Source organism: Mauremys mutica, chromosome 10, assembly GCF_020497125.1.
Source record: "Mauremys mutica isolate MM-2020 ecotype Southern chromosome 10, ASM2049712v1, whole genome shotgun sequence".
NCBI classification, from domain to species: Eukaryota; Metazoa; Chordata; order Testudines; family Geoemydidae; genus Mauremys; species Mauremys mutica.
In genome coordinates, this window is record NC_059081.1 from 78,978,423 (window position 1) to 78,994,198 (window position 15,776).

Genomic DNA, 15,776 nt, shown 5'->3' on the forward strand with positions numbered 1-15,776 from the left:
GAAGGTCATTCTAGTATGTCAGATCTAAGTAATAAGAAGAATCGTTTTTGGAAAGGGAAAAGTAACACAATAGTGAAGCAGGTAGATGAGCACAAAAATATATGGAGACATCTACAGTAGTGATGGATGAATCTCAAAAAGTCTTTTCTCCAGTTCCTTAACCCAAAGAGATCCCTCTCTTCTTCATTTTGCCCTTGGTTTAACTTTCTCATTGGGCTATTTTAATTTAATTGTTGATTAACAATGCCTAATGTTTAGAGCATGTGTCTGTAAGTCTATTCACTGAAGTAAGGATTGCCAAATGTACTACGCTCCTGCTGAAAGCATTTCACTGCTTTCCAGAAAGGAAATGAATTTCTCAAGTGCTTTGGCTCTCTTACAGGTCACCACACTCTACTGTTTCATTTTCCAAGATCCCCTTTCTCCACAGTCCCTGAGAAATGCACTGTCTTTTGCAGCAGAAACACGTCATAGTTCCTTGAGCCAGACTCACTAGTTTGAGGGAAATATATTTGTCTACAGTGCTCTCTAGAATTCATTGACTGAGTCAGAAGCAGTTTATTTATGAAAAATCCTGATCATTTGAGGCTTCATTTTGCCCAGCGCTATGCAAGTGCACAATGTGGAGGGAGGGGCCACTGCTGTGTCCCTGCCTGAGGACTAGAAAGTGGTAATCCTTATTCCCCTGTGGGCACAAGGGATTCTCTAGGTTACTGCCTCTGCTGGAGCTAGTCTCCACAGATATGGTGGACAGAGAGTGATTTCTTCCTAACTCTTATCTGCAGCATCTTCCATTTGGCTTCTGCTGCAGCCACTGAACCCAATCTCACCCAGTGACCATACTAGGAAACTTTTCTTTGCAAACTAATATCTCCCAATCATAATCATTTTAAACAGTTTTACAGATAAATTTTATGCTATATATGAAAATCTGATAGGATACTGTACCACTTGCTGCTGCTTTCTGCCTTCCTCGAGCTTTCTTTGATTCACCTCCCATGATATGATCATCAAGTTAAAAATGAGGGTTGCTTCATCCAATTCTGGGGTGTTTACATTTCTATGAGATGCTGTAAAGCAAGATTGGATTTTTCTGCAATGTAGAGAAAACAAGAACAGTGCCACACTCATTAAGCTTGACTCTGAATCGGGTCTCTCTTCAAAGTCTTACATTCAGACAGTATCTCTCCTGAGTACATTACACTCTCTAGTACAAGCAGAATGTTATTCTTCTTACCCAGGGGCGGCTCCAGGCCCCAGCACGCCAAGCGCGTGCATGGGGCGGCAAGCTGCGGGGGTCGCTCTGACAGCACCGCGAAGGCGGCAGGCAGGCTGCCTGCGGCGGCTTGCCTGCGGAGGGTCCACTGGTCCCGCGGCTTCGGAGGACCTCCCGCAAGTCCGCCAAAGCCGCTGGACCAGCGGACCCTCCGCAGGCAAGCCGCCGAAGGCAGCCTGCCTGCCATGCTTGGGGTGGCAAAATGCCTAGAGCCACCCCTGTTCTTACCCCAGTATAAGCTTTCCATCCCAAGCCCCACTATGTAACTGGTTACTTTAAGACTTACCTGACTACAGTGTTTTTGGACACTATTTCCCTTTCCTTGACAAACAAAAATGCAAAAAGGTCACAGGGCCCATGCATTTTGTGAGTGATCTGTCACTAAATCATAAAATCATAGAATATCAGGGTTGGAAGAGACCTCAGGAGGTCATCTAGTCCAATCCCCTGCTCAAAGCAGGACCAATTCCCAACTAAATCATCCCAGCCAGGGCTTTGTCAAGCCTGACCTTAAAAACCTCCAAGGATGGAGATTCCACCACCTCCGTAGGTAACCCATTGCAGTGCTTCACCACCCTCCTAGTGAAATAAAGATGTAGAGACCATTATGGATGCAGAGAAAACATTCAGGTGATATTTCTGTGGGAACTGAGCACTGAACAGACTAGAAGGAAACATGGACCAGATACTTTTTTAAAAATTTCTTAATGAAGAGTGATCTTGCTGACAGCAAGTAGTTTGAAGTTCTCAATTAAACTCCAGCACTCTACAAATGGGCTGTGGCCTGCAATAAATGCTGTCATACCCTAGCTCTTTGAGCCGGAAACACTGTGGGAGTTAGAATAATGTTCTTTTAGTCACCACTCTGATTATCAGGGCTGTTGCTTGCTAGAGGTGTCTGCTGCTATAGCATCTGTAATACTTGGCTTACAACAAAACCGTGCCATTCGCACCATGGAATTGGAATGGAGGAGGACTCCCATAGTACACCTTGTCATGCCAAAGTTCATAATATGGAGAATGTAAAACTTCATTCTGGGCTGAAATTTGACACAGCATCTCATGTATTCTGGTTACTTGCTTTTAGCATTTAAAAATCCTGTTATAGTCATGAATATTAAATAGTTTCCAAGAATTTTCAAAGCAGGTGTCAGTTTAGAATTAATTACACAGCAGTAGCAATTACATAAAGCAGATGTCTGTAAAAGTATTTATGCGCATATGTAACAGAACCAAGCAACTTCATTTGAAAAACGATCTGAATATGCGGTTATTGCCAAACGCCACCCTCTATATATTGCATGGGTGCGCTGGGGGAAAGGGAGCCTCTTTCCTACGAAGTACAGCTGCACAGAAGCAGGGCAGGATTCCTACTTAGCATTTTAGCACGTATTAGGCAGGCCAGGACACATGCCGCTCCATTCTGGATCAGCAAATGCTGTGTGCCCAGTAGAAGTTTTCCACTGCTGCCCAGGCCCACCAGGATGGATATTGGACCATGTGTTCAGTGGGCACTGTCCCCCCAGAAAGGGTAGGATACACCCCTCAGCCAGTACACTAGGGGTACGTCTATACAGGGATGGAAGTCCCGTGGCATGGCCCCGGCTGGCATGGGTCAGCTGACTGGGGCTTGCACGGCTTGGACTGCAGAACTAAAAATTGCTGTGGAGATGCTCAGGCTGAAGCCCAAGATCTGAGACCCTCCCCCCTCCCAGGGTCCCAGAGCTCAGGCTCCAGCCTGACCTGAACACCTACCTGGCAATTTTTCAGCCCTAGAGCCAGAGCCCAAGCCCTGCGAGCCCAAGTCCTTTTCATCTATTAAGTAAAGAAATGAGAAGGCGCACAGCATGGTTTTTACACCTATTGTAACTTTTATAACATCTAGTCATCCATATACTGTAATATTAGAAATTAATCATAACACAGATGTTATTTTTCATGTAATATGTGAAATCATTTTTTCATTTTCTTGCATGCTTAGTATTTGTTTTATAGTACATAATGCTTTGGAGAGTAGAATTAACATAGAAGTGAGGGTGATGGGCTTTTTGTTGTGTGTTTTGTTTTTGTTTTTTTAACAGATAGAGAGAGCAACAGTAGTTAGAGGTGGTGGTGGTTTATGGCACTCATATTGTTCCAGTTGTAGCAAACCATGGAACTGGTAGTAAGTCTCAAGAGATCCACACCAGTTTCCTACAGCGTCTGCATTATTTGCCAAAAATCAAGTAAAAAAGATGTGCGTGAAGCCCGTGCACAACAGGGAGGGCAACCGCCATGAGAAAGAAACCATGAGATGTCAAATACAGAGAGGCCATTGACAGAAGTGAGTCCAGCTTTCATTTAGAACAGACACTATCAGTCATCTGGCACAGAAATTTCTATGACCAATACATTGACAAAGGCAAAATCCAGAGGTCATAGAAAGCAAAAGCATCTGCAACTGCTGTATCAGATGTGGCAAGATGTAGTGACCAGTGTCTAATACAAGACAGTCCAGTTCTCTGAAACTTATAGGCTGGAGACGCTGCCTGTTTTGTCAAGAAGCGTGCCCTAAACAGAGACTTACCTTTGTAACTACATTCAAAATGAGTGAACAGATAATGAAGGCAGCTGTATTTGACCACAAAATGAGTGTTTATTTACTGGAGTAAATGACCTCATAGCTGCTGAATGCAGGTACTACCTGACTTGTTACATCCCACTTATGAGGTCTGTAATGCAAAAGAATGAGGGTACCAAAATTACTGACACAGCAATACTTCGGCTTCAAAATGAGCATCAGCATGCAGCCAATCAAAGGCCATGTTTTGAAAGTATCTGAGTTTTGGGATCATTACAGCAATCTTGCAAAGGAAACTGGCATTGAAATTCCCCACTCCTATATCAGTCGTAGATCATCATTCAAGGGAAAACTCCACGCTCATTTGGATGATTTAGTTGGGGATTAGGTCCTGCTTTGAGCAGGTGGTTGGACTAGATGACATCCTGAGGTCTCTTCCAACTCTATTATTCTATGATTTATTTCACTTCATTTCATTGTCTCTCAGCAGGAGACTGATCGAGGCAAACACTCTTAGTTCCAGCCAAGTATAAATATGTACCCATCTCACAAACGATGGATTCTTGCCACAATGATGAGATGGCCATCTGCTTTTACCAGCCCCAGGAAGACATATTTCTGTCACTGGTACATGTTGCATTGAAAATTCGGGGAGATACTTGGTCAGATCCTGGCCACAAAGGTTTCAACGTCAGTGAGGATGACACAGTTGCTTGCACTCCAGATAGCCTGTACATGTTCCTTCACCAGTAATATAAGGCCAATTTCTCCTTGACTGTGATGCTGTTGAAGAGAACCTTGAGAAACAAGAATTAGGGAAATTCAAGATGCTTAGTGTAGCTCAAGACATTGTATACGATGTGAGTGGTGGAAAGAAAGGGACGCCAAAGCATATTGGTCTTGGGGTGCACCTCCCATCAGGCAATAAGGTCAAAACAACTTGTGCAGCTTTTCCCATAAGGCTGTCCACAGTATGTAGTTATGAAGAAATCCTAAAGGTGGACACAGCCCTTGCAGAGAAAACCATACAAAATATGGATGCTGATAATGGTGCTGTTATTCCCCCAAGGCCTGGTTCCCAGGAAGTTTGTTCACTATAAAGCCACCAATATTTCCATAAATGATGCTTCTGTGAATGGCAAGAACATATTCCATGCAACCCAAGTTTGGCAAAGAGAATCTATCCCTTAGCTAAATGTTGAATGATCTAAACAGCAGCATGCTCAATGCTCCCGATGCAGTTGACACCATCAAAGCAGCCAATGTAAGAAATGGTAAAGCTAAACCAGTATTCAAGGACCATGTTTGCAAAGAGTGGTACTCAGACTCTGAAGAACAGTGAAGAACAGTGCACTCTGAAGAGCAGTGCAGACAAGAACTTCTGATATTTAGCTTTATCATTAAATATCACAATGAGAACTCAAGAAGTGAATGGGCCCATTTCAACCAGTTGTACACAACAGAACCAGAAATAAACTGCCACTGGATACTTGCCAGTCATTCAAGCTTCTGCCCATAAACTAGACACCCTCAATACTCCTGTATTGAGATACAAACATGTGCACATGTTTGTGCTCGGGCTGCAGTATGTGGGTCTAACTGTTGATGAAACTGTACCATAAACTGATGGAACTAAAATGGGTCACAGTAGAGTAGAGAGAGTGACTTTTCCATGATTAGGAGGGATGAACTTATAGGCCAGCACACACAGGCTTCAGGACTTGCACTGGATTGAAAGTGGAGTTCTTGATCCAAACTCTGCTGATCAAGCTATGAATGGCAAGTCCTACGTTAAGGCAACATGGGCCCACAAACTGACATTTCAAGCTACTGTGGTACCTGCTTCTTCCACAACTCTTGGACTTTATAGCAGTGCACGATCAAGAGCACAAAGAGGATATTGTCAAAGCTCACCAGCCACATTCTTAGAGTGACATCACGTCCGTTTGCACTTGAAAGAGTTTGAAATCTCACATCCACGTTTGTGAGCAGCAAAGGTCAAGGTTGTGTGAACTTCAGGTTTTGGTGACAGTACATGGAAATGGTGGCCCTATTGTTCATGTTCGACCATGCCCAGAGAGAAAGAAATTGGGAGATGCATCTCTTCACCCTTCAAGTGTACACTGCCATTTTTCATGTGATATGACCACAAAAACTATGCAAAGTGGGGTGCCATCTGCATTGCAGAAATGCATCAACTACCAGCTGAAGTGCTCGAGGAATTCCTGCAAGGGAACTTTGTTGTCAAGAGATCATGTCAGAAGTTCAACCAAGTAGACCTTGATCAGAGCCAAGAGTAGCTTAATGGCACAGGAAAGAAAGAAGATGGAATTTTAGGCATTGCCGACACTCAGCCCTCAGGACAGGCCTTTTCTTACAATCTGAGAGTCCCTATCACAGCAGACACCAGACATCCATGTTGGTTTGGATGACCAATTTATTCACAAATCTTTCATGGGGTGTTCATCCCACACTAGCCTAGGCAGGGTTAATAAGGATCAGCAGGGGCCAATTAAGTGGATAGACCACAGATGAGGGAAATTAGATGGGCTAAGTAACCACAGATTGATGAAGGAGCCCAGCTGAGAAGGAACAGGCGGGGTTAATATAAACCCAGGAAGCTGGCAATGGAAAGGGGCTGCAGTGAAGGAGCCTGCAGCCACTCTCTGGATTCAGGAGGACACTCAGAAGGAAGAAAACTCAGCAGGGGAGTAAAAACCCCAGGAGATTTAGGCCATGAAGGAAGAGTTTATTCAGAAGGGTGATGGAGCAAAATCCTGAGAGGCGCAGAGTAGAAAAAGGCTCAGGAAAATGGCAGCAAGGTGGGACATTGCAGACCTTGGTCACTGAATAGAGAGTCCCTGAGCTGAACCTGGTGTAGAGGACAGGCCTGGGTTTCCCTACCAGCCACTGAGGAAGTGGCACAGTCAGGGCAGTGAGGGAGAAGACTGCCACTTTGGATGGAGAGGCTTTGATAACTCCCCAGAAGGGGAAAATACACAGCGACCTGGCTGAACAGCCAAGCCATGTAGAGAGAGCACCGTGAGTCTCAGAGAGAGAAAGAGAGGGGGGGTGGCAGTGCACATGAGGGGGCAGCAGACCTGGAAGGAGCTAATCCCCAGAACAGCCAGCTAGGAGGTGCCCTAGCAGTGAGTGGTGACTGGTGCACCCTTTACACGGTCAAGAAAGCCAAGCAAGCAGTGTGCCAAAGAAGATGAAAGTGCGCACTTATGAACACTTCAGAGGTTCAAGATTTTCTCCAGATAGGAACAATATTTTTCATGGCAACAAAAGATCTGGCTGCTGAAGCGATACAAGACACACCGTTGAAGGCATAGATCCTAGAACAAGTGCAGCTGGAAAGCTTTGTGGAGAAATGGCTGCTGGCACAAGAGGGAGAACCTGAATGTGTACACGTGTACACGTGATCCACTACCAAAAAAATAATGCTCCAACTTTTTCCATGATACATGAGGTAGGGAAAGAAGTCAAAGGAAAAGCCTCAAGCATGAAGGCAGACAGAAATATTCTTCAGCAACTTATCACAGCCTATGAAGCCGGCAGGACTGTGAATTTGCAACATATTTTGAAACATGAGTTAATGCCTGTCCCTTTGGCATTAGCACACACAAACGGCAGTCTGAGAACAAGTACAAAAGCAGTACTGGGTGATGTACACACCAACAGTTACCCCTTTGGGGAGAAGCTGTTTTGTGACAAGCTATAGGAAAGCCATCAGTAGCCAAAATATTTGGAGACCTTGCAGGGACATTTGTAAAAACAGTACTTAGGACTGGAGCAGACTTCCACAGAATAGACATTGTGTTTGACAGGTCCTACAAGGAATCTGTTAAGTGTGGTACAACACAAAAATGCTAAAGAGGTACAAGACCCATCTGAAGACTGGTGGAAATCAAATTATGTGCATCTCCCAAGTAACTGGATGGAGTTCATTGAACTTCCAGAAAATAAGGAGGACCTTGAAACATTTTTATATAAGCAACTAATGACAGAAGAACCATATGACAAAATCATCAGTCTGGCTGGTGGATTTCAGGATGAGGCTGAAATACAGTGCTCAACAGCAGTAGTTGACACCAATCAAGTGTGTGCTCATCAGGAAGAAGCAGACACAAAAATGATTTTACACTGTCCACAATGATGCCGACAGTGTGGTTGTCGCAGCCAGGGATGCTGATGTAGGTTTTTTTCGGGTTGGGGTTGCTATAGCAAAATGACACGTAGGCAGCTTTGGATGAAGCCAAAGTACTTTCCTATTCATGCCATTTGTGAGAAAGTACAATATGGACCCACTGTTCTGAGAACTTTGCTCCCATTTCATGCCCTGACCGGTACTACTTTTATTGCTGGACAAAGCAAGAAGACCTCATGTAAAGTTTTTCAGCAACACCATCCGCTTCTAACCATCTTGTAAAATGTGACCTAGACTCAAAAGAGGTGAAAAATGCAGAAGAGTTTATTTATAAAATGTATGGCATGCCAGAGGTCCCCAGCACTGACAAAGCACTTTGTTCACACACATGTAGTTATCAGAAGTTTTACCCCCAACATGTGAGGATCTTTTTGTTCACATGCAGAAAGCTCACTACCAGTCACTAGCTTGGAGACAGTCCCACTGCCCAAAAATCCTGTATTTCCTCCTCCAAAGACAATGGGTTGGAAACAGGAGGACAGTTCATGTAACAACCATCAATGCCAGCAGATTGCATGGAGGCAATATTCTGTGGCCGCACAAGAGGGTGCAGAAGTCAGTGACGCAGGTGCAGGGCAGAGCAACTTGTCTGTGCAGGAGCATGCAAATGCAGAGAACTGGAACAAGGTTGTACCAATGTACATGACAGATCACCAGGGCAGTACTATCAAATAAATAGCTGTGCCATAATATGTGACCTAATAAGACTGTTCAATCTGCCACTGTATACCAGCGTTTCTTGAAATAGTACATTAAGATGTGTGCTTAACTTGTGTGCATTAAAATGCTTACTTAAGGTTTAGTCAAGAAATATTTTCACTTGTTTCAAAAACAGGTGTTTTCAGATTATGTGTTGCTCTTTCATGGTTGTATAACATTAAAATATTTCTAGTACATCTTGCAAATAAGAAACTGAAATCCAACGGCTTTCTAAAAAGGTTGATCACTATTTGATCACTTTCATTACATCGTATTGCTCATTAATATCTAACTGAAGTATGTTAATCCTAGACAAAAAAGGAAATAAAGATTTACACTCCAGCAATTTACATGTTACTTTGTTTGTGAGGCCTTTATACACAACATACAGATTGGTAACAACCATATTTGGATTCAGCACACCCTAATTATCTTTAAAAGACTTAACAACTTTTAACAAAAAAAAATGCCTCTCACAGTTAACTTTTTTGAAAACCTGCCTAAGCTATTGCTCAAGAAACAGAAGTTTTGTCTCTCAAGAAAGTAACATTCATTTGCATCTATGAATGATTTTTAAATAAAAAGTAAACAAAATAGCAAAATCAAACATTTTTGTAATACATGTTTATAGTAAATTACTTAAAGGGGTTGAGTTCAGACTAATTCTTCACTTTAGTTCACATTGTCATTTTTTCCCTTCAGCTAGCATTAATAAGAAAGCAGTAACCACCCTAATGTCTAATGCCCTGGCTTTTTTCAGCTTTAAGTCAAACTCTTAGCATTATTTAAACACAGGAGCTGCATCTAATATAATATTAAACTATTTCACTGAGTCAAAAATGTGAATGAATCCTTACTTATCTTAGAGATAAAACATGTTTGTAAAATCAAATGTGGCCTAACATTAAACAGAACAGACAATCTATGCTTCTCTTTTGGTTCTAAGGGCCATTTTTCAACTGGCCTCTAAAAACTGTTAGTAGTATAAGTGAGAAAATCCTTTTTCACATGTATGTTGATTTATTGCAAATGCAAGGAACCAGTTTTTCCATCTGATGCTATTTATACATGTGCAAATAGAAATTGTTCCGCATGAGAGCCAAAGTGCCTGCAATTATAATACATGTATTTTTATTTCTTACATTTATTGCAGTAGTAATTAATGACTCCAATCATAGACAAGGTACTGTACAAACATAACAGAAAGACAATGAATTTGCTGAGTGAATATCTTAGAAGGTGCTGTTATTCCTTCAATCTTGAGTATGATGGGATGGGATGATCCTCCATAACACATTGGTGTTGTCAGGTTAATAATAGGATTGGCAGGTATTGTATTTTAATTGATTCTTCTTTTGTTTTGCATGCAGGCATATTACAGGCAAGTTTCCTGACTACCCTAATGAAGAGGAGGGAGGTTCAACTGCGATTTTTTCTCAAAAAACCCCAGACCAGGTATTTTAATGCCTTTCCCCCCTCAAAAAGGGATAAAATGCTTAGAGATTGAAACTAAGAGAAAGAAAAGTGTCCACACCTACCCAAGGGAGATTTTATAGCAATGGTCTCCACTGCTCTAAATTTTTTTGGTTAAACTTGTTATCGGGATGGCAATGGCTATGTGCTCAAAGTACATAAGAACGGCCACACTGGGTCAGACCAAAGGTCCATCTAGCCCAGTATCCTGTCTTCCGACAGTGGCCAATGCCAGGTCCCCCAGAGGGAATGAACAGAACAGGGAATCATCAAGTGATCCATCCCCTGTCGCCCATTCCCAGCTTCTGGCAAACAGAGGCTAGGGACACCATCCCTGCCCATCCTGGCTAATAACCATTGATGGACCTATCCTCCATGAATGTATCTAGTTCTTTTTTGAACCCTGTTATAGTCTTGGCCTTCACAGCATCTTCTGGCAAAAAGTTCCACAAGTTGACTGTGTGTTGTGTGAAGAAAAACTTCCTTTTGTTTGTTCTAAACCTGCTGCCTATTCATTTCATTTGGTGAAACCTAGTTCTTGTGCTATGAGGAGGAAATAACACTTCCTGATTTACTTTCTTAAGCAAGTAAGTTTAGTGTTTCCATTACTCCTTGCCTTTATAAGCAGAGATTAATTCCCATGTAGCAACTAAGCCACATTTGAAGGCAAGATATAAAGTATGTAAATTACACATTGATAAGTGAGTGTAAGGGAGTCAAGGGCAAAGAAGTCTCTTAGAAGAGTTACACCAGTTTACCTCAATGAATTTTTTTTAATTTATTCAATTAGACTGATGCAAACCCCCGATGTAGATACATTTAATCCATTTTAAACCTGGTTTTAAGAAGTTTAGTTCGCATCAGTAAATTACCAAATTAAGCTAAATCATTTTAAGTAATGACTGGTATGTCTCTACATTAGGTGTTTGCACTAGTCTAAGTACATTGATTTTAAAATATTTAGTTAAACCAGATAAAGGTTTCTAATATACACCAGGCTTAAGTTGCTTTAATTTACTGCCACTGACCAATAAAAAGGTTTGAATTAAAGTGAGGGAAGAGGCTTAGTTTATCTTACACCTTTTTGCAACCCCTCTCAGTTGCTTTTCCTGTTAAAACCTTTTTCTGGCCCCTCTGACTAATAAAAGCAGCTTGTGATCTCTTTCCTTGACCATCAAGGTGTCACATGGAGAATGTGATTAAGCTCAGTTGGCACGGCAAAGGCAGAGATTGGCACTCAGAGCCATTTCCTCCATCAAAAGTGACCTTAGCTGGATGATGAATCTGTTGGGGAAATAACCTTGGGAACTCCTGTACATGAGAGTAGTATTTGACCCACCGAGTGTGAACCAGACTGGCTGTAAATATTGACTCGCCCAGCCTAAGGCAGAGTGCTCTGAATGGCAGTTACTTTGTTCAGAATAAGGAAAATGATGAGAAGTGGGTCTCTGCGTCTCACCCAAACTGAAGTTTGGCATACTCTAGCTTACAGTTTGCTCGGGTCAGCCTGCCAGTCTCTCTATCTGAACCTCATTGTTGTTCCATCCCAGACAGAATGAGGAAAAACAGTCCGTTACGTTTTTCAGGTTTTAAAGTAGAAACATATGCTGGAGTCAAGAGGGCTTTGTAGGCTGTTCTAAGCAGCGGGGGAGCTCTCCAGCAGGTATTGCTTATTATTAGAGATGGCTTCAGGGGACATGAGGATAATTAGACCTGCCCCTGCCAATAAAAAGAACAAACAAAATTCAAAAAGAAAATATGAAGAGAAATGGTACCACCAAGCAACACTGATTTGCAGTTGATTCTGGAGTATGTTTTCCCCCCCTTTTTAATTCCTATCTTCATTTATTTTGCTATATTTCTTGGGCGTCTGCTTCATCACTACATTATAAATACAGGAATTCTAAAACCTGGAACAACAGCTTGAGAGATTGTTTTACTATCTGCTTTCTCCCTGCCCTAATAATTGGAGATATACCAATCTCCTAGAACTGGAAGGGACCTTGAAAGGTCATAGAGTCCAGCCCCCTGCCTTCACTAGGCAGAACCAATTTTTGCCCCAGATCCCTAAGTGGCCCCCTCAAGGATTGAACTCACAACCCTGGGTTTAGCAGGCCAATGCTCAAACCACTGAGCTATCCCTCCCTCCTAGATGAAAACCATACAGAAGAAAAATACACCTATTTCTTCTGGCAATGTTATCAAAATTATCTGATTTGACAGAATTTCTGCCTCCGTTTTCTCCTTAAGATCAGCATAATTGCGATCAGAACATGACCCATGTTCTCTCAGATACTCAGAATGTGTTTGCCCTAAAGAGAGGATACTGAAGTATGTTAATGAATTTGGTACCTGACTGTCAAATACACAAGTAAAGGATCTTGTGTTCGTCTGACTCAACATACTGTTGATGCCAGAACAACAACTACTATGTAATTGTTTTTGTTGAACTCTGGTATTCTGGGTAATATAAATCAATGGGAGTTTTGCCATTGACTTCAATGGGGCCAGCACTTCACCTCTTGTATGTATTACCTTCTGTGAATAGGTTGGTTACTATCCAGTTAAACTCTATGAAAAATGAAGACAGGATTGTATTTAAAAGTGAACATTTGATAAAGCCGTGGGTAAAGACACTTCAGGGAAAATAAAATAAAAATGTATCATTTCACAAACCATTGCTACAATAGTATACATTCAATATTTCCTTATCCTTGACTATGACTATGACCTTATTTGACTTTATAATATAGCCTGGTACTTCTACACAAACTATGCTTTTGTACTTTGAGGGGAATTGTGTGCATATATTTAACTGAGGTGAAATATAAATAATAAAAAATATTAATCATAATAATTAAAAATAAAGTGTGCAAAAGGTGTCCCGGTAGGAAATTCTCTGATTATTTATTTAGTGAAAAATATATGATTTCTTTGTGGACAAGAGGCTTTTGTCCCTTAAGGAAATAATTTAAGATTTTGGTGAAAATCAATATAATCTTACTGCATCTGTTTCAGGTTTTTATCCCCTGTCTTTTATATCCTTCTATGAAGTCAGTTTTTGCCTTTGCTTTTATACTACTGCCAACAAAATGACAATTTGTTTCTGCAATTAATCCTTTTTAATAAATGACTCTTCACTAGAAATAAGCCACTACAGTTGCTGTCTAGAAATCACATCATCCCTCCAATTACTTCCAACATTCAGAAGCTTAAGAAAAGAAAGAATCTGCTTCCTGGCATTTTTGGTTGCAAATGAAATGTGTGTGTCAAGAATAGAAAGTCAGTTCTGAATTACTGTAATTTCAGCTTTATAGTGTGCAGACAGTCATGGGGGTGGGGGGAGGAATTATGTGCTGTCTGCTGTGCAAACACACGTGCGTCATCCTGACTGGAGACTCTTTGCAATACCACAATACAAATGATCATAATTATTATTATCAGCACCATGAAACTAAAATAGTTCATTTATTCAGACAGTTTGTACAGGTATAAATAGCAATGCTTTAGTTACCCGCATTATACCTAGGAAAGACTCAGGTTGGAGAGTTACATCATATTTGACCAAGGTATCTTGAACCACATTGTTTCTGTAATTGTTAATGTAACCCTATATTGAAACATTCACATACACCCCATATGGAATGTTCTGTTCACTTGTTAATTAATACTTTGAACTGTAATACCTACAGCATGAAAGACAGATTCTGGAGTTTCTATAGAACAATAGCTTCCTATAGCCAGCTCTGCAAACGCACTTAATCCTGACCTGCAACTCGCTGCTCACAAAAGGTTCAGGTAGTGAACACAGACTGAAAATTGTACCAAATTACACAGGCCCAGATTTTCTACATTTCTCACTAATTATGGGTGCCAAATTTAAGAAGCCTTGGGCGATTTTCAGAGGTGCTGATCATGCACCCCAGAACATCAGGGCCTAAGTATCTCAAGTTAACCACACAGAAACCAAGGCACCCAAAGTTTCAAGTGTTTACGGGGGAGTAGGCAAAGCACTAAGCTAGCTGTGCTTGTGAGTTAAACCAGATTTGAACAGTGTCTGCAAAACTAAAGACAAGTGTTAATCTGCCATTGATCACAAAGTGTGGCAGACCCTCAAAACAAACTAAGACTTTGCAAAGTCCAGGGGGACCCACAAAATCCCACTCATCATCTTGGATCCATTTCTGCAAGGTACAAATCCCTGTGGCTGCTTTTAAAGGTTTAAAAGCTTAGGTTTTGTTTGTCAATGCACACTGGAGTGTAAACAGTGTTCAAACATGCCTCACCAAGAGGAACCAAACTTAAAGGTAGCTAAGGGAATTCATTTCTCAAATGAAGTGAATCCAAAGTGTTACCTGCAAGTAGCATGATGGGATTTTGAGGCTTCCAGGTCTGCCATACTTAATGGAACTATGATTAGTTTAAGTACCACGAATAACTGACGTACGATGGCACCACCTTAAAAGAAATATTCAGCATATCAAAGGACCTGTAATTTAGTTTATTTAAGCAAAAGTAGCATTAACAGGGGTCTGGACGTTACATACAACAAATACAAGACAAAGAATGGATGGTCCAGTTGTAGGGCACTAACCTGGGAGTTAGGCAATCCCTGCGCTATCACAGGATGAACTTGGGCAAGTCACTGAGGGTGGGATTCACAGGGGGGAGTTCGGCGCTGCCATGCCTAGCTGTTAGACACCCTGCCACCTAGTGGAATTCACAAGCCTGAGTTCAGGCCCAGGGTCCCTGTACAATGCATGGAGACAGGGATTCACAAAAATCAGCACGGTGAGCCGAGCAGAGGGGTACGGCCTAAGCCCCACCCTTCCAAAGTAGTGAGAAGCCTCCCTCTACTTGGAATTCACAGCCGTAAACCTCCTGGAGTTAGGCGCCTAAGCCAGGTTAGTGGTTTTTCATGAGGAACCGGGGAGGGGGGAGGGGGGGGAAATGATGTGGAGCAGTGATTTGAACTTAGGCCTCGCAGGAGAGTGTCTTAACCACTGGGATATGGGGTATTTTGGGGCAGGTACCTCTCAATCTCTCCTGTTGGAACTGTTCTACTGTGTATACATAATAAAATATTCACTGGGCCAATGAGAGGGAATGGGAGTTAGTCACCTAACTCCCGTAGGCATTTTTGGAAATCCCACGAGGTACCTATTGCATCTTTAGGTACCTAAATACCTTTGCAAATCTGGCTCTTCATTAAGTACTATAAATCTAAGCTCCCCATTTAAGAGGTAGATTGCCTTTCTCAGGTGCCACAGCAGCATTATTTCCTGCCCCATCTTATTCCTGGTTCACTGGTGGTATCAGTCAGTGAAGGGATGAGAAGTCCAAGGCAGGTCAGGCCGTCTCAGAAGGATGCCAAAGAGATTTACATTTAGGGGGAGGAAAGTCTACTCCAAATATCTGCTTGGCCAGTTACTGACTAGGGGCCAGTTTCACCTTCAGGAAAGATGCTGCCTTTAATCAAGCATTTTCCTGATGATCTAGTGGCTTAGTAGCATTCAAGCAATTTCTACAGGTGGATTAGGATTTTTGGACACTCT

At 41.9% G+C, this 15,776-nt stretch overlaps 1 protein-coding gene and 1 long non-coding RNA gene across 4 annotated transcripts in view; one reads left to right on the forward strand and one right to left on the reverse strand.

Annotated features, from left to right (window-relative positions):
• IQCA1 (IQ motif containing with AAA domain 1) overlaps window positions 1–15,776 on the forward strand; it is a 163,883-nt gene that overhangs the window by 79,072 nt on the left and 69,035 nt on the right. For all 3 annotated transcript variants that reach the window (XM_044978528.1, XM_044978527.1, XM_044978529.1), the window contains one exon: window positions 10,119–10,203. In XM_044978528.1, coding sequence (XP_044834463.1) covers window positions 10,119–10,203 — 85 coding nt within the window. The remainder of the gene's footprint in view (window positions 1–10,118; window positions 10,204–15,776) is intronic.
• LOC123343412 overlaps window positions 1–15,776 on the reverse strand; it is a 46,369-nt gene that overhangs the window by 21,076 nt on the left and 9,517 nt on the right. Inside the window, exon 2 of the long non-coding RNA XR_006572230.1 lies at window positions 949–1,093. This is a non-coding gene — a long non-coding RNA (uncharacterized LOC123343412). The remainder of the gene's footprint in view (window positions 1–948; window positions 1,094–15,776) is intronic.